At 40.9% G+C, this 19471-nt stretch overlaps 2 protein-coding genes across 11 annotated transcripts in view; both read right to left on the bottom strand.

Annotated features, from left to right (window-relative positions):
* The window catches only part of LOC109439631 (G protein-coupled receptor-associated sorting protein 2), a 141041-nt gene extending 128317 nt beyond the window's left edge, over positions 1-12724 (bottom strand). Inside the window, exon 1 of the mRNA XM_088795103.1 lies at positions 12586-12724. The gene's annotated coding sequence lies outside the window, so the exon portion shown is untranslated. The remainder of the gene's footprint in view (positions 1-12585) is intronic.
* Positions 1-18621, bottom strand: part of ARMCX5 (armadillo repeat containing X-linked 5) — an 85848-nt gene extending 67227 nt beyond the window's left edge. For 6 of the 10 annotated variants that reach the window (XM_088795186.1, XM_088795187.1, XM_088795190.1 and 3 more), the window contains exons 1-4: positions 18496-18621; positions 18221-18279; positions 14364-16280; positions 12586-12749 (exon numbers count right to left, since the gene is read on the bottom strand). In XM_088795186.1, the coding sequence (XP_088651312.1) occupies positions 12726-12749; positions 14364-15821 (1482 nt within the window). In that variant the 5' untranslated portion in view covers positions 15822-16280; positions 18221-18279; positions 18496-18621 and the 3' untranslated portion in view covers positions 12586-12725. The other 4 variants (XM_088795188.1, XM_088795189.1, XM_088795183.1 and 1 more) reach the window with 4 other exon arrangements.
* Positions 18622-19471: the final 850 nt, after the last annotated feature.

The following is a 19471-nucleotide window of genomic DNA, read 5'->3' as shown; positions in this document are numbered from 1 at the left end:
TGGCATGAGCATGAAGCACTAGGAAAGCATATTTAGAGTCTGTGTAGATATTGATCTTTTTTTCCCCCTAGTTGCAGGGCCCTGGTTAGGGCGGTTAGTTCAACCAGTTGTGGAGAGGTCCCAGGTGATAATGTCTTGGCCTCTATGGTTTTGAATGGGGAGACTATAGCATATCCAGCATGTCTAACTCCTTCCATCAGTAAACTAAGTTTCATCTGGTTTCTCTAGAGGCTGATCTTTTAAGTCTCTCCTGCTGGCATAGGTTAGGTTTATGGTTTCTCCACAGGAATGTATTGGAGCGTCATCCTCTGAGCAGGGTAGCAGGGTGGCAGGGTTAAGAGTGGTACACCTTCGGATGGTGATGTCAGGACTTTCTAACAGCAGGACCCGATATTTTAATATCCTACTGTCTGTCATCCAGTGGGAGCCCTTGAGGGCTAGTAAGATGGCCACCTGGTGGGAGGTAAGGCTCTCCAAGGTCTGCCTTAGGGTGATTTTAGATGCCTCTTCTGCTAGAAGCCACTACGGCCCATAGGCAACCTGGCCAACCTTGTGCCACTGAGTCTTGGATAAGTACCCGACTGGGCATTGAGTGGAACCCAATTCTTGGGTTAGCACCCGAGGGCTACACTTTGTTTTTCAGTAACATACAGCCACTAGGGTTTCTTGGGCTGAAGCAATCCTAAGGCTGGTGCCCAAGCAAGATCTTTCTTTAACTGCTTAAAGACTTGCTCTTGTTCTGGCCCCAGGCAAAGGGAAACTTGCTACCCCACTCTCTTCGAGGGCTCTGTATAGAGGCTGAACCCTGAGCCCACGACCTATTAGCCAGAGCTTGCAGTACCCCGAAAGTCCAAGGAATGGTCTAAGCTGTCTCTTTGTTGTGGGAGGGGCAGCTGGTTAATTGCCCTTACCCTATGAGGAGACAATCTTCATTTTCCCGGGATAAGGATTAGTCCTAGGTATTGGACCTGTTGACTGAGTAACTGGGCCTTTGGTCTGGATACCTTGTATCCTTGTTCAGTTACAAAATTTAAGGTTTTTATAATGTGCTGTTGTGCTAATTCTTAGGTAGGGAAGCAAATGAGCAAATCATCTACATATTAGATGAGTTTTCCCCATTTAAGAGATAGACAAGCTAGGTCCCTAGCCAGGGCCTGGGCAAAGAGGTGAGGGCTGTCTTGGAACCCTTGTGAGAGGACAGTCCAGTTGAGCTGCTGGCAGGGCCCACCTCCATCCCATTCAAAGGCAAAGATAAACTGGGAGGATGGCATGCAAATGAAGGCATCCTTTAAATCCAGGACTGAAAATCATTCAGTCTCTGGAGTTATCTTCCCTAGAATTGTATATGGATTTGGGACCATAGAATGGAGGAGTATTACTGCCTCATTTATAATTATTAGGTCGTGGACTAGACTATATTCCCCTGAGCTCTTCCATACAGGAAGGATTAGGGTATTGCAGGGAGATGAGCAAGGCTTTAACAAGCCATGCTTGAGAAATTTGTCAATGAGGGGTTGTAAGCTAGTCTTTGCTTCTGGTTTTAACGGGTATTGCCATTAATGGGGGAAGAAAGAAGGATCTTTAAGTTGAATCTTAACTGGGGTGGCATTCTTTGCTCTTCCCGGGGTCTCTGTTGCCCAAACTCCTGAGTCTACCTGATTTAACCATTCATATTCCTCTGGAACAGGGGTCTCACCTCAGAGAGTAATGCAAGTAGGTGGGGGAAAGGGTTTTTAAAAATCAGGTGTGCTCCTACTCTCTGGAGGACATCCTGGCCCAGAAGGGGACTGGGACATTAGGGCACAACTAGAAATGAGTGAGAGAATAGAATTTCTCCCCATGAGCAACATAAAGGAGGGGTAAACCTCCCTCTACCCCTACTATCTGATAAGACTTAAGAGAGAGAATACCAGAGAAAGAAAGCCTGGAATAAGTGGCTCCTATATCAAGAAAGAAATTTATTGTCCTACCAGCCACCCATTGTCACCCTGGACGCCGTTCCCTTGATGATACTCGTTTCAGGAGCCAGAGGGGACATCGGGCTCCTTCAGTTCAAGGCCACGATGGGTTGGGGGCCTGACCAGAGGGCCCTTCAGTCCTCTGGTCAGTCTTTTCCCCAATGGCTGTATTCTTTACATTTGGGGCATGGTGTCCATGGTTTCCTCTCCTTTGGGTATTCACTTTTTCATTGTCCAGGCTTTCTGCAGTTGTGACATTTTCCTGGGGCCTTGTTCCCTGGGCAACCTGGAGTTGGCTGTCTGACTTGTAAAGCAGCCAATAATTGAGGCTGTCTCTTAAATTTTTGGTTTTCTTTTTCCCGTTCTCTTTCCCTGGCTCTCTCTTCCTCCTCCTGATCTCTATTGTAAAAGACTGAAGAGACAACCTTGAGAAGCTCCCTTAGCTGGGTGTTGGGGCCTATTGTTAGTTTCTGTAGCTTTCTCCTTATGTCAGGGGCAGACTGGGTGATGAACTTGTCCTTGAGCATTAATTCCCCTTCTGGAGAATCAGGGCTTATATTAGTGTGTTTAGTAAGGGCCTCTCTGAGTTGTTCAAAGAAGGCTGTGGGGTTTTCAGGGGAACCCTGAGCTATAGTGGCTAGCTTGCGGTGCTTGGCCAGCTTAATCTTGCTCTGCTTCATACTCTCAAACAAAGAACTAGGTGATTTATGTTCCTTTTGTAGTGTTATAGTCTCAGTTGCGGTCAGTGCTGGGCATGGCTGTAGCTCCTATTGGGTAGTTAGGGTCAGTCATAAAGAGACTGTTAGTGTAACAGGTGGCTCTACAATAGTCTCCCTTTCTGCCTTGGAGAGTGTCCTATGATAACATTGACATCTCTTCGAGTGAGGTCAAAGGTTAGAGTGAGTCTCTGAAACCTGTCGATATACTTTTCAGGGTCCTCTGAATTGCTCCCTAGGTCTAATTTAATCTGGAGATGGTCCTGAATGGAAAAGTGGACCTGTACCCTCTTAGGATAGCCTATTAGGCCTATACACATCTCCTGGATGAGGCAGATCTTTGGGGTAGAAAGTGGTCCTGAGTAAGAGATGAAGGTACTACAAGGTTTGGGAAGAGCAGCTAGGAGGAGCTGCCTCTTCCTGTCACCCAGAGTGAGGTGGTTCAAGAATATCCACAGGCCTGTCCCCAAGTTCAGGACCCTGGGACAGGTGGGTCACTAGGGCCAGAACCAATGGATCAAGCTTACAGGTGCAGCATAGGTCTGGGTTATCTCTGAGGGCCATGAAGGCCTGGACATACAGTTCTTTCATCCATTTGCCTAACCTGCGACAGAAGAGATCTAACTGGAGGATGGTATTACAACTGAGGCTACCATTTTTGGCTAGCTTTCCCCATCCTCTAATTTGTATTGGGGGCCAAGCCGTATTACAGAAAAAGATGAACCTTTTCTTCTTTAATGTCTAGGGGTCAAACGTGTTCCAGTTTTGTAGAATGCAGCCAAGAGGAGAATTCCAAGGGATGGAGTTCTGGTTACCTATCTACAAGAAAAGACAGAGTGAGAGGCAAGGGAGAAGGGAGTCCCCTTTCTCTATCCCTAGTTTCTGAGATACCTACAGAGGCAGAGCAAACCCGGCCTCAGTCTGTGGGACAGGCCTGTTCCTGTCCCCCTGAAGCTACAGAATTATGTGCACATTACCACATGCTTTAACACCCTGAACCCCCCCACCGGGAGTTGGGATCCCTCTGTCTTTCTCTCCTCCTAGTTTTCTGGGGAGGCAGGACCCCAGGTCCCGTCCTTGTCCTTTTTCTCTTGTACCGTCCCTGTCTGGCTGCCTGACATAGCCAATTTTCAGGGTGGTGGTCACTCTGGACTTTTGGATGGACACTATATCTCTTTGCTAACCACCTTTGCTATAGCCTTCCCACCTCCGATTATCTGCACAGACCTCAGAGAGCATCCTATCCATTATACCCCTGAAGTCCAATCACTGGAGAGATTGCTCAAATTGTTCACCATGATCCTTTAGAAGAAAGTAGAGAGACCTCTCCTTTCCATTAGTATCAATCTTTGGCAGTTCCAAGACCAGATAAATCCGGAGTCTGAGGAGTCAGACTGGGCCCGGGTAGAAAGACAAGACAAGCAGTGGGGCAGGAAGCAGAGGCTGGAACCAAGGGGACTTGATCTGGGACCAAGATGCTGTTAACAGCGCTAATGAAAGAGAGGCAAGCTCCAAATGTTTGGAGCTCACAAACATAATAGGAGGAGTGGCCAGCAGGGAAGAAGCTTAAGAGAGTAGGAGACATTGATAGAGACTCCTGGACCCCCAGAGGAGCTGGAAGAGTTTGAGGAAGTAGAGAGTGCTATTTTTGGAGTATTTAAGAAAGAAGGTTCATCCCAGAGGGCAGGGGATGATGAGCCATTAGGAGGCTAAGTGAGCGAGCACAAAGGTCCTCAAAACTGTCTCTATCAATTTGAAGCATGTTGTTAATTTTAAAGTCAAATTGAGTAAGCCTAATGTTTTTGCTATCAGAAGCACTGAAGGAAAATATGTTATTCATTTTATTAATCATCAAATGCTCTTATTAATGTAATAGAGCCAACCCTTTGTTTAAAGTTTAAAGTTACTCAATATATCCATAACATTAGTTTATTGAATCCTTGCAACTCTAGGATATTCTGGTAGATTTAACTTTTGGGACAAGGATGTGAAAACAAACTATACATTTCAGAGACATTCGATCAACCAAAATTGACTTTTTGCTTCAATCACAATGGAAAACTATCAGTATATGCTTTTGGTTACGACTGGTAAATGAAGCAGATATTTTATAGTCCCTGTAATAAAGAGGTTGACTCCATTTCTTGATTTTTGACTATTAACAACTTTTAAGCCACACCCCCTCCTTCTCCTCTGCCCCACATATAAATAAGTTGATAGTTTCTCCTTCTGCTCAACATCTGGGCAAGATGATCAGGAGACCAAGGTGCTCTCTCCTTAGGCACTGGTGGGAAGTTCAAACCACAAGCAGGAACCCTCACCCTAGACCTATCTCCTAGCCACCATAAAACCCCAAGGTCATGTCTTTGTCCTACTCTCTGCAGTCATTTTTGTACCTGTGTGGGAGTTACCCTGCTATACCCAGAAAGCCTCATTATGTGAATAATGACATTTCTCATACTGTCTTGGGGTGTGTGTGTGTGTGTGTGTGTGTGTGTGTGTGTGTGTGTGACATCATCAGTCTAGACATCTGAACCAAATTTTGGCTTATAGTGTATTCTGTCTCTGAGGGGTGGCCACAAAAATCCCCAAAAGAAAATATTTTTCTGGTGGAGCCATAGGGCTGCTTCTTGTAGAATGAAGACAAAGGGAGAGGGAATTAATTGTAAAGCTTATCACTTAAAAGAGTTGTTCATCTAGGCTATCTTTGAAAATTTTAATGTTATATATCAAGACTTTACAACAAAATAATGACATTAATGGATTTATATAAATCTTAAAAGTCCCTACCATTGTTCTTGATATAACAGAAAAATCACACTACTTTAGCAGGAGTCTCAAATGAAATAGGCACAACTTTTGAGCCATTTCCTCTTGTTTCTTATCTAATTTGGATTTATACACCAAGGGAGGACATTCACATAATTATTTGTTTTACATGCAAGACTATTTTGACTCAGAAGAAATTATCTGTTTAGGAGAATTGAAGAATGATAATGTACCCTTCTTCTAGGAGTATTTTTGTACTTGGCCACTGGCTAACTGATGAATCATTAGCTCTGGACTAGTATTTCTTGTCTAAGATGCTTCAGAGAACATGAAGCTACTTCAACTGTGTTATCTCACTGAAATAAATCTTTGCTGGAAAATAAAAGCTAATGATATAGAATTCCTAATTTAACACGTACATTGCTTAGGGTCACTTTAGTGCAATCAAAGTGTGGAATCTGATGTAGCATAGAATGTAGTTCTAACATCTGGAGAGCAGATTACATGATTGTACTCACAGCCATTTCTCTTTTTTCAACCTAGATCATAGAGTTCTGTATGCCTAACTTTCTTCTCTGGTGAATAAGTCAACCCCCAAAATGAAATTAATACTAACCAGGTCTAGACATGTTTGAAAATCCTTTAAATCTCATTTTAGAGACAGAGAAAATAATTTCTTATCTGAGAAAATGGAATTTCGTCCTTATAGAGTCTGTTGCCACAGCTGCAGGTCCTCAGTTGGGTTGGTAATAATGACACAACTAATTGCAAATAAATGCATTAACAAAAAATGTGTTGAATATATTTTTAGAAAATAAACTGTTAAGTTTACTGTATTTCCCCGAAAATAAGACCTAGCGGGACCATCAGCTCTAATGCATATTTTGGAGCAAAAATTAATATAATATAATATAATATAATATAATATAATATAATATAATATAATATAATATAATATAATAAATATAATATAATATAATATAATATAATATAATATAATATAATATAATATAATATAATATAATATAATATAATATTTTGTTGCATCCAGCGCAACACGGGCAGTGAGAGAACGAGAAGGGGCGGCGAAGGGTTAAGAAAGAAACAGAAATCAAGAAAGTTATGAAACAGGGGGCCAACTGTCTCCCAGCCTCAAAGGACTGAAAGCCCCAAATGGGGCCACCTTCTGGCTTTTATTGATGAACACACAAGGAAGTAACATTGTTTTCTCCATGGTCTGTGAGTTTCATACATCATACCAGAAAACTGATTCAAGTCAATCACCCTTGCCTGCAAACAGCTGGAATAGAAAGTCCCATGATGTCTTAACAATTATGATATGTGCCTCCCCAGGAACAAATCCTTTATGCTAAAACTTATTGCTAAGAATGGAAGGAGAACTGATGTTATTACATCATTGGCTCACTTCCCAAGCAGGTTGTGGGAAGGAATATAGCCACATAGCCAGAAGCTCTCCTTAACTGGGGGAAGGTGGGGGCTGTGCCCACCGCTATTGGCTCCGTGAGTTCTCCTGGTGGTCCCCACACGGTTCTGCCTGGCTTGGGTTGTTCCTCCCGTGAGGAATCTTAACCGTCATTGGCTGACAAACCATCTTTTGGGGGCCAAACAGAGAGACATGAAGTGTAAGCACAAAGGTGAAGCAAAGTACCTGAAAGGAACAGTCTCACAGACTCTTCTTTCTTTAGTGATAGGTACGCGGGAACAGACGGTTAGGCTGCTGCGTGACAACATAATACAATACAACACAACACAACACAACACAATACAACACAACACAACATAACATAATACCAGGTATAATATAATATAATATAATATAATATAATATAATATAATATAATATAATATAATATAATACCGGGTCTTATATTAATTTTTGCTCCAAAAGATGCATTAGAGCTGATTGTCTGACTAGGTCTTATTTTTGGGGAAACATGGTAGAATAAATGATGAAAGGAATTCTTCAAGCTGAAGATAACAAGAAGGAAATTTGAAAATTCACAAATATGTGAAATTAAGCAACACACTCCTGAATAAGCAATGGATCAAAGATGAAATCAACAAGGAAATAAAAAAACTATCTGAAACAAAGATGGCAACACAATATACCAAAACTTATGCGATGTAACAAAAGCATGTCTAAAGGGGTAACTTGTAACGATAAACCTTGTGCAGTGTTTTTGGAAAAGTTTATTGGTTCAGCCATAATGGAAAGCTGTATGGAGGTTCCTCAAAAAATTAAAAATAGAACTATTATATGATCCATCAATTCCACTTCTGGGTATATATCTGAAGGAAATGAAATCACTATCTTGAAGATACAACTGTAGCTCAATGTTCACTGCAGCATTATTCACAATAGCCAAGACATGGAAACAATCTGAGTCAATGAATGAATGGATAAAAAAATATGGTATATATACAATGAAATATTACTCAGCCATAAACACGGAAAGCATGCCTTTTAGGACAATAGAGCTGGACCTTGAGTGCAATATGCAAAGTGAAACGAATCAGAGAGAGAAAGAAAAATACTGTATGTTCTCACTTATATGTGGCATCTGAAAAAAAACTGAACTCATGGAAATAGAGAGTAGAATGGTGGCTGCCAGGGGCTGGGGGTGAGTGAAATGGGGAGATGATGGCTAAAATGTACAAACTTCCAACTTTAAGATAATTAAGTTCTGGGGCTCTAATGTACAGCATAGTGACTATAATTATTATTTTTTAATTAAAGTTTATTGGAGTGACAATTGTTAGTAAAGTTACATAGGTTTCAGGTGTACAATTCTGTAACATCTATACATCATCTATATATCACATTGTGTGTTCACCAAGCATGCTGACTACAATTAACAATACTGCATTATATAGTTGAATGTTAAGAGAGTAAATTTTAATTACTATCACCACACACACACATACACACAAATGGTAATCATGTGAGGGATGGAGGTGTTAACTAACTTCATTGTGGTAATCATTTCACAAATTCATAAAAGCACACAAACTATCCAAACTGACACAAAAAGAAATAGAAAATTTCAACAGATCCATGAATAGTAAAGGTACTGAATCAGTAATCAAAAACTTCCCAACAAAGAAAAGTCCAGGACCAAATGGCTTCACTGAAGAATTCTACTAAACATTTAGAGAAGAATTAACACCAATCCTCAAACTTTTCAAAAAAAAAAAAAAAATAGAGGAGGGAATATTTCTTCATTAATTCTATGAAGCCAGCATTAGCCTGATACCAAAGCCAGATAAAGATACCACAAGGAGAGAACATTAGAGACCAATATCTCTTACGATTATAGATGTAAAATTCTCAACAAAATACTGGCACACCGAATCCAATAGTATAATAATAAAATTATACACCATGATCACGTGGGATTTATCCCAGGAACGCAAGGGTGGTCAACATATAATAGTTAATGAATGTAAAATACCACTTTAACAGAACAACAACAACAAAAATCCTCACATGATAACCTCATTTGATACAAAAAAGGGCGTATGTTAAAATCTGATAGTCTTTAATGATAAAAACATTCAGAAAATTAGACAGAGAAGGGAACTTCTTAACATAATAAAGGCATTTATGAATTGTATACCTGAAACCTAAGTAATTTTACTAACAATTATCACCCCAATACACTTTAATTAAAAAAAAAAAAAGAAAAGCCCATAACTAACATCATAATCAATAGTAAAACACTGAAAGCTCCCCCTCTAAGGTCAGGAACAAAACAAGCATGCCCATTTTTGCCACTGTTATTCAACATTCTTCGGAAAGTTCTAGCCACAGCAATAAGACAGGAAAAATAAATAAAAGGTATCCAAATAGGAAAGGAAGAAAAAAAAGTATTTCTACTTATAGTGACATGATCCTATATATAGAAATTTCCAAAGAATCCACAAAAAAGCCACTAGAGTTAATAAGCAGATTCAGCAAAGTTACAGATCAACACACAAAAATCAGTTATGTTTCTTTATACCAATGATGAATAATCTGGAAAGAAAATTAAGAAAGCAATTCTACTTAGAATAGTATTTAAAAGAATAAAACATGTAGGAATACATTTAACCAAGGAAGTAAAAGACTTGCACACAAACTACATAATATTGCTAAAATAAATTAAAGATTTACATAAATTTACATAAATCTGTATTCATAGATTGGAAGACTTAATATTGTTGGGATGGCAATACCCCCAAAGCAATCTATAGATTCAATGCAATCCCTATCAAAATTCCAATGGCTTTTTTTTTTTGTATAATGGAAAAGCTGATCCTAAAATTCATATAAAATGGAAAGGGACCCAGATTAACAAAAACAATCTTGAAAAAGACAAAGTTGGAGCACATACAGTTCCTGATTTCTAAACTTACTACAAAGCTATAGTAATCAAAACCCTGTGGTATTGGCATAAAGATATTCATAGAAATGAATGCAGTGGAATTGAGAGTTTAGAAATAAACCAACATGTCTGGCCAATTGATTTTGACAAGGGTGACAAGTCCATTTAATGGAGAAAGAATAGACTATTCAACAAAAGGTGCTCAGACAACTGGATTCCTATATGTAAAATATGAAGTTAGACCATTTTCTCATACCATATACAAAAAATATCTCAAAATAGATCAATGACCTAGACCTAAGTTAAAACTACAAACCTCTTAGAAGAAAACAGGGACAAATCTTCCTGGTCTTGGATTTGGCAATGGATTCTTAAACATGACACCAAAAGCACAAGCAACTAAAGAAAAAAATAGGTAAATAGGACATCATAAAAATTAAAAACTTTTGTGTGTCAAAACACATCATTAACATTAAAAAAACCCTACAGAGGAAAAAATATTTGTAAATTATACAGCTGATAAATGACTTGTATCCAGAATATATCAAGAACCACTACAATGCAACAAGCAGAAGACAACCCAATTAAAAAATCAGCAAAGAACTTGAATAGACATTACTCCAAAGAAGGTAGTAAATGACCAGTAAGCATATGAAAAAAATGCTCAATACCATAGTCATTAGGGAAATGCAAATCAAAATCACGTTGAGATACCACTTCACACCTAAGATAGCTATTAAAAATGGAACATAAGTATTGGCGAGGATGTGGACAAATTGCAACCTTTGTATGTTGCTGGTAGACTATAACAAGGTGCAGCTTCTATGAAAAACAGTTTGGCAGTTCCTCAAAAAGCTAAACATAGAATTGCCATATGGCCCAGCAATTCTGTTTCTAGGTTTATTCAAAGAATTGAAAGCAGGGACTTGAACAAATACTTGTACATCAATGTTCATTGTAGTATTATTCATAATAGTAAAAAAGTGGAAATAAATCAAGTGTCCATCAGCAGATGAATGGGTAAACAAAATGTGTGTGTGTGCGCGCATGCGTGCACACACACACACAATGGAATATTACTCAGACATTAAAAGGAATAAAGTTCTGATACATGCTTTACAACATGGATAAACTTTGAAAATGTTATCCTAAATGATAATAAACCAGACACAAAAGGATAAATATTGTATGATTCCACTTATAAGAAATATTTAGAATAGACATACGAGTAGTCATAGAGACAGAAAGTAGACGGGATTACTGAGGGCTGGAGGAAGGGGGGGATGGGGAGTCATTGCTTAATGGTTACACAGCTTCTCTTTCAGATGACGAAAGTTTTGGAAATAGTAGTGATGGCTTCACAACATTGTCAATGCAATTAACGTCACTGAATTGTACACTTAAAAATCATTAAAATGACAACTTTTATATTACATATATATTTTGGCACAGTTTAAAAAAATTCAAAAACATGTTGAAAGTGATGGACCATGAATGCTTAGTTGAGTAGGGAATGGAGGTAAAGAAGGAAGTGGCCTACACAAAGGGAAGAAGCAGAAAAGATAAGGGACAGGTGTGTCTAACAACACACAAATTTAAGTTTGGGATGGGCAATGTACTTTACGAGATGCTGCGTAGGGGTACAGTTACAAAATGGTCACATATGCTAGCTCCAGATTCAGACTGCAAAGGTTTGAATATCAGCTCTGCTACTAACCAACTCAATGAGCTTGGTATCTCAGTTTTCTCACATGTAAAATGTGGATAACGGTACCTAATCCATAGGAATGTTTTAGCAATTAAATGAGTTAATACAAGTAAAGTACATAGAATAGTATCTGGTACAGAGGAAGCACTTCAACAAATGTATAAATGTTAGTAATTATTGTAACTATACATAATAAATCGTTCAGGCATTGGGAATCAGACACTCTCACACTTGAGCTTCCCCCTCTACGCTCACTGTTCCTAAACACAAGCTCCAACTTACTCATAAGGCTCCAAGGCATGGTATAAAAATACAAATGCTAGAATAGAGGCACAAATAAAAAAAACTCTGGAAATGCAGAAGGAGCTATTAATTCTAACATGGGGACAGGGAGGATAAGGGTGTCAGGGAAGACTTCGAAAGGACCTGGCAATTGAGCTGAGACTGAAATAATGAATAGATTTCCCACAGGCAGGAAAAGGGTTATAAAGGCATTACAGCATGAGTGAACAGCATGATGAAATGCACAAAAGGATGAAAGTGCATGAAATAGTCAAGAAATAGTCCAGTGATGCTTGAATATAGGTTATTTGGTGGGATATAATGAGAAAAAATGGAAAGGTGCTGAAGGATACAGAGCTTTGAAAACCTTGCCAGGAATTTGGTGATATTTTATAGATGAATTCCCACTGAAAGCTCCTCTTTTAAAATTAAGGGCATGGTAAAAGGCCAGTGGGTGCTAATAGTCCAGCTATGCTGGAGGAAGATTACTTACTTTACTTCATGGCAGGAAAGATGAGAAACCCACACTGATTTTTACCCCCAGGTAGCAACATTTTAAGACAAGTAATGTCTGGATCAGCCCTGATACTACATGGGCTTGCCTGAATTATTTTTCCAGGAAAGGAGATGAAATAAGAGATGAAGTTTTGACTTCAAACACACCCCAGGAACAATTTGGAAAATGACTCTGTTTCCCATAATTCTGACCCAAGAAGAGACCATCAGTTTCTTGTTTTGATACAAAGATCTGCATATCTCACACTCACCCTTCTCTTCAGCTGATGGAAAATTCTGTAGCCATCAATTGATTGTGTGCTCCATAGGACATTTGAGACACAGAATATTTCCAAAGGGTCTGGTCCAATTGTATTTTGAAGGTCTCCAACTGTGAAAGCAGTAACCACAGCTAGAATTCCAGGCTATGGGAGTTCTGTGGATTAAAAAACAAGTTATAAAGAACTTTGAAAATCATCAAAGTTGCAATTGCATGTTGTAAAAAGCTTATCTGCTTTTTTTCACCCTTAATGCACAAGTGTGGCCAGTTGTCCTTCATTTTAACTCCTAGATATATGAAATGTAAGTTCAGATCTGACCTTAATAGAAATTAAACTAGGGATAGCTGCTGAAACTAGGGGTACATGACACCTTTTTGAGATTTTTCAGTTTAGGCTTTCCCTCTAATACATAAAACGTTAAAAGAGAAAGTTCAATAGAAAGTCCAGCATTTGTACACTGATCCTAATATATGTATTTCCAAATTCCGGGCAGCAAAAGAGGCAGAGGGTAGAAGAGGCAGAGGTGACCCCAGATCCCAATCTACAGTCTGATGCCTCAAACCCCGAGCCAGAAGTCTAAACAGGAGGAACTGAGGTATAGACAATGTTGCTTCAGCTCTGTAAACTGCACAAATAAGTAGATAGGACAGTGGGATTAGGGGAATTCATTTCTTCCTAACCACACACTTCTAAAGGACTTTGGTATCCTGTGGCTGTCTCCCAGAGCTGAACTCTGACCAAAAAGGGTCGGTAAAAACAGGGGCTGCCACCAAAGACAGGTGCAAATCACCAAGGCCAAAGCATTGATCAAACAAAAGCAAAGATGAGAGTAAAGTCACCGAGGCAGGACAAATGAGACTATCCATGAAGCAGTTTCCGTAGTTGGTCTCCAGAAGGACCCTCCTCTGAGGCCCAGGACTATCAGGGGAGGGAGCCTCAGATGAAACAGTAAACCTGGTACTTCGAGATGGGGTAGCTGGATGTTGAGGGCATAGTGAGGCTGGGTGGTTTTAGAACCACATTTATGTAGCTTTGTTGAATGGGGGTGAGAACCAGGAATCCTCTTGGGGGTTAACAAGTTTAAGGTATCCTGATGAGATATCCTATATGAAAGGCTGAGCACAAGTTCTGGAACTCAGATCGGAATGGAAGTGTCTGGGTTCCCTTTTTCCTAAGCCTCTGTCTTCATCCCCTTCTCCAGATCTGTCCAGATATCAACTAGTAGCACAGTCATGTCTTCTTGTAAACAGAGTGATTCTACTCTTTGAACATGAAACTAATGGATCTGTCAATGTGAACTTGTTTTGTTTATAACTCCATACAGACAGTGCTGTTTATCATCTTTGTGTTGTTTGTGCTTATTCCTCTGATTAGACTTCAACTGAAGAACTAGGACAACGTTTTCACCAGTTTTAGCATGCAACTTTATTAACATGTAAATGAAGTCTCAAATGAATACAGTTATGTCAATATAAAGCACAGAAGACTAGCTTACTCAGGATGAGTAGTTTCATTATCAGGTCATGTTATTACAAAAATACTAAAATTATCTCAATTTATATAGCACAATAAAAATCAACAAATATTGAAGCTCTCAAGACCATTTGGTATCCATAAAATTGTCTCCTTCAATCAACACAGATGACATAAATACAATAACTTACAATATGCATTGGTTTCATATTACAACACCAAAAATTTTTCAAGGCTTTCTGAGAACATTCAGTTATTCAGAGTTTGAGTATTAATCGTGTAACTTTATCTCTCACCTCAGGATCACTGTGCTCTGCTAAGTCTTGGAGTTTCTGACCAAACTCTTTTGCTTCCTGGAATATGGAAATAAGTTCAGATTTAGTGAACTCTTCCTTGGTAAATAGCTTCGCCTTCTTTTTGAATTGGAAATTTATATTCTCAAATATTTCAATGATATTAAGAATATTGGCCTTTGACTCATTCTTGTTAAAAGGTGCAACCAATGATGACAGTACTTTGGCACTGATCAGTTCTCTTGTATTGGCTTGATTTTTAGACAAGCGCAAAAATATTTTTAAAACATAAAACTTGGTTTTGACACTTCCCTTGTTTAACAAGGTGAGGAAATCTGGAATATAATTGGCAATTGTATGGTGATCCTCAAATTTCACACTCAAATGCTCTAATAATTTTAGTCCAGCAAGTTGCACAGGGGAGTTCAAAGGATAAGTGATTATGTCCTTACAAACCTGATGTATGTGGGACTCTCGTGTTTTTGATTCTTCAGAAGACTCAGAATTGTCATCCACCATATTTAAAGCTTTAGGGTGTTCTTTAACATTGGGATTATTGACCAAATTTTCAATCATGACAGTAATACCTACATCATGAATTATATCTTGGGTAAATGGATAAGCAGGACTGATTCCCATTATCATCTTAGCTATTTCGTGAATGAAAGGATCCTTAGTTAACTTAAGTAGGGCAACTAATTTATCGAACTCTTTAGGCTCTAAACTAAAGACACGTGATTTGCAGCGGCAGGCTTTTGGATTGGGCCCATACTTTTCCCTATACCTAACCTGTTCTTTGATCTCAGCTAAGGTCTGGAAGTAAGGCCCATTATAGGGTGGGATCTTGGTCAGAGGCCGAATCCCCAAAGGAGTTTCAATCAAGGTCTCAACCAGAGTCCAATTCCCATCTGGAGGCAAGGATTGCTCCTCTCCCTCTATTGGGACTAGGACACTATACCTGGCCCTTGACCATGCTGCTGCTTTTTGCTTTATAGTAAGTTCAGGTTTGGGTGTGGGCTCAGGCTTTTCCTGGATCTTAGGTGGAGGCTTATAGACTTGGTAAGGGGTCTCTTCCTCAGGCCAGAACCAGGACCCTAAACTAGGCTCTTCTCCAGTCCAAAACCAGGAGCAGATATTTTCTTCATCCTCATCACTAGACTCGATTATAATATCAGCTTTGTCCCCAGCACTGAACTTGATGCTGGCCTCTCTCCTTTTCTGGGGCCTAGATCCAATATTGGCCTTATCATCAGCTTTGAAAAAGGACCTGATATTGGTTTCACTTCCAGCATCAGCCTTGACTTCACACTTGGTCACAGCACTGACCCTTGATGTAGGGATAGCCTTTGAATTGTTATGAGGCACTACACCAGTTTCTGCCAGAGGTTTTGCCTTAGTTTCAGCCATGACTCTAGTTTTAGTCTTAGCTTCCATCTTGCTCACTTCCCTTGTCATAGCCATGGCCTCAGTGTAGGTCACTGTTTGTGTCCTCGTCACTGCTACATCCCCAGCATTGGCCTGGGTCACTGGTCCTATTTTCAGTTCTCCCTCAGCCAGTGCCTTGGTTTGGATCTTAGCCTTGGTTCTAGTGTTGGCAGGGCCAGATTCCAGCTTTCAGGCCAGCTCCAGCCCCTCCTCTGCCCTTGCCTTAACCTCGGAGCCAGTAATGAACCAAATTAAAAGCAAGGTCAATTTATATACCCCACCCCATCACAGTCTTGGCCCAAGGTCTGCTCCCGTTTGGTGTTTTCATACAAAGTCCAGTAGTCACTCAGCCCCCTTTCCAACTACAGGCTCTGCCAATGATATAAACAACGTGCAGAGGAAGGTCAAGGATGGCTGTGTGCCTGAGCACAGCCCTGTGGAGGGCGGTGGTCTTCAGCCACTTCAAGGCCACCAGATCTGCCACTGAAGTTGGACCTAGGGGTAGAGGAAGGAAATGGGGCTTTGAGTCTCTTCCATTTTTTTCCTAATTTTGATTATCACAGAGAGACAAGAGAGTATGGAAATTCAGTGCTAAGTGGAAGAAGTACATAATTAGCAATCTCTCCCTTAATTTTACATTCCTTACAACAGGTGCTACTTATCTTCTTTCCAGACACAAAACAGGAGTGTGGAGAATGCGAAAACTGGATGGGAGTGAAAGAGACTGAGGAATCCCTAGACTTGCTCTTTACTTTTAATGGACCCAAGCAGAACTTGACTACCTCATCCTATAGGATTACTGAGGAAGTCTCCACACCCATAGCAGCCTGCACTGATCCTCCTTTCTGTGCTTCCAATGAAGACAAGCCCTATAGCACAACTGCAGGGCAGATCTATGAACAAATAAACAAACAGGAGGTTATGGAAACTGATCTCTTGGTAGACACCTTGGTCCCTGTTCCCTATATTTATAGTTTGTCCAGTGTTTCCCTCCTCCACCTCCCCATTGCCCCACTTCAGGGCTGCTCCTCTTCCTCCCTGCTGCCCACATTTTTCTCTTCAGTTACTGTCTTGCCATTTCCTTACAAAACTGGGCTAGGGTGAAGCATACAGATAGGAAAATCAAGTGGGAAGTGACAAGAACAGATATTACTCTTCTATACCCCCAATGCTTATGAAGACTCCCAACTAAATCAGCAGGGGACAGAACAGGGATTAGGAAACCGGCAAGGGATATAATTCTCTAGTTTCAATCATTCCCTGTCCCTCTACTTTCACACCAATCATAACATACACAGGGCAGGCATTTTTCTTCATCATTTCCTGGCTTCAAGTTGGGTTACCATTTATAAACCTGCACATCAACTGAGAGTTCAACAGAACTAGAGAACACAGAGATTCACAAACCTAGAGATAAATAAATAGAGACACAGGAGATAATGGAGACTGAGTCCTTGGTAAAGAGAGCAGCACCTAGGACACTGATCCCTTCTGGATATGGATACCTGTTGGCCAAAATTTTCTACGTGCCTTTCACCCCAATCTCCAATCTCCTCTGCTCTATTCCCACAGTCTGCCCATTCCCCTGCAGAGACAACTGCATGTTAGTGGTGGTGTCAGTATGGATGGAATGCTCAGACAAGCCATAGAAATTGGCTGGGAAATCAATGAAGAGTATCATTTACAAATTTCACCTAAGTTCTTATGTTTCCTTACTCTCCCCAAAGCCTATTATTTTCTGCAGTACAATGGGAGTATAAGGGGACTGTTTGGAAAGCTGGCGTAAAGGAGATCTGGAGTTTTCCCTAGACCCCTACCTGCTCTAGTCTTAGCCATCTACCACCTCCAAGCAGTGTCCACTCTACAAAAATTAGGCTGATATTCTTTTTCTTATCCCCTCCCTTTGATGTCCGCTGCCCCCTACAAACCCTTACAGAGCGTGGAGTACTAAAAACTTCGGAGCAGACCTACACATATGCACAAGATACATACCCAAAAACCAAATGGAAAGACAGTGGGAGAGACTTGGTTATTAATGGTCAGACTCTAAACCAGGACATGAGACCCTTTTCTATTAATAATTCAGGGCCTTGATCATCAAACACTTACAACCAGCTTTTACACTCTCTCCCTCCTAGGGCTCCCCAGGCAATTGTTCTCACAGAGAGCAGAGGATCCTCCTCCTACTATATAATCCGCCATTCCTCCCATAGAAGCTGCTATTGCACTCCTTTTCCTTCCCAAACATGGTAGGAGGTGGGGCAAAGGTCTGGAAATCAAGCTAGCAATAGACAGACATTTATCATTGTGTGTCACTCAAATTTACCTCCATCGGTCTCTCACCGCCCGAGCACCCCATGACCAGGTCACGTATCCCACATTCATCTCTGATTCTCAGATCCACCCTCCCAAACGACGCCCGCCTTCTCACTGACCTGCTCTGCTTTGATCAGGGGCAGTTTTCTCATTTCATTGCCTCAAGGAGTGCCGTGCCCTATGGAAAAAGGGATAGACAGTCAGATGGACACAAGGACACGAGATAATGGCGGCGACTGTGTTTGGGGATTGACTTGGCACCTGTGGCGAGATACCTGCTTTATCAGATTAAGGGCCATAATTACAAACAATCGTCACTTTTCGCTATTCCCTTTTCCTTCCCGTCCCCAGGTCTCCTCAGGGACCCGCTCCTAACGACTAAATTAACAGCTACCTTTTCTCCGCAGACTCTGCCTTGCCACGTCCCCAATCCCAAAATCGACTGAGGGAGGAGCTAGTGTAGTTTAAGGGGATCCGGCCTGAAGGACGCGGACTGATACCAAGCAGAGTGCCACTTCTCCCTCAGTCGGTGAGCTACGCCCCGCCCACCCTGGCTGTTTTGGGTATTGGAATGGGCAGGGGCGGAGTCTGGATATGAAGAGAGCAGCGCTGCACGGAGAGAAGCAGGCTTACATTAAATGGTGTCGGTAATATTTCCCCTCTTTTAGGAGCTCCTACGTTTTCACCCCCTGAACTACAATGTACGCGGCTTTCAGGCGGTGGTGTCAGTGAATTAGCCCTAGCCTCACGAGGCGGACGGATACCAAAGTGTCGTATTTACACATTCACAGCACCAAAACCCTAAGCCCTAAACCCGCCGAAATGGTTGGGTCGGGGGAGGGGGCCGAAATAAGAAGGTTGAGAGAGAGGCTGGAAACTGAGACAGGAGGATGAATTCTAACCTATTCCAAAAACTGTGTCCCCTCTGTGAGAGAAGCCCCGCCAAGCCGCACCTCCAAGTACTCGATTTTCTACAGGAAATGGGGAGGGGCGGGGCAGGGCGTCTTGAAAGCTCCTCTGGTCTGATACGTTTATGAATATTAAACACCTTAGTCTTTTCTTGTTCCTTTCTAAGTCTCTCGCCCTATTGCCTACCAAATTTCCTGCACAGAAATAGTCTAAGATAAAGGTGGGATACGGATATATGGAAAGCAGAAATGGACAGAGAGAAGCGTTTGAATACCAAAATATCCTCCTGTGTACATGGCCCATTCTAATGCCCTGCCTCCCCTCCTGATGCCCACGATGTTTTTCGCACCCAAATATGCAGGGGCCTGAGTGTGGGGATGAGGAAAATAATTCTGTACTCATGGGAGAGGATTAACACTCAAATAACTTTGTGGCTGTGTACTACCACCAACCCCCGACCC

Source organism: Rhinolophus sinicus, chromosome 18 (assembly GCF_057876585.1).
Source record: "Rhinolophus sinicus isolate RSI-liver-muscle chromosome 18, RSI-T2T, whole genome shotgun sequence".
In the NCBI taxonomy this organism is placed as follows: domain Eukaryota; kingdom Metazoa; phylum Chordata; class Mammalia; order Chiroptera; family Rhinolophidae; genus Rhinolophus; species Rhinolophus sinicus.
The sequence above is the reverse complement of the archived record's forward strand: the minus strand, read 5'-3'. Positions and strand labels throughout refer to the sequence as shown.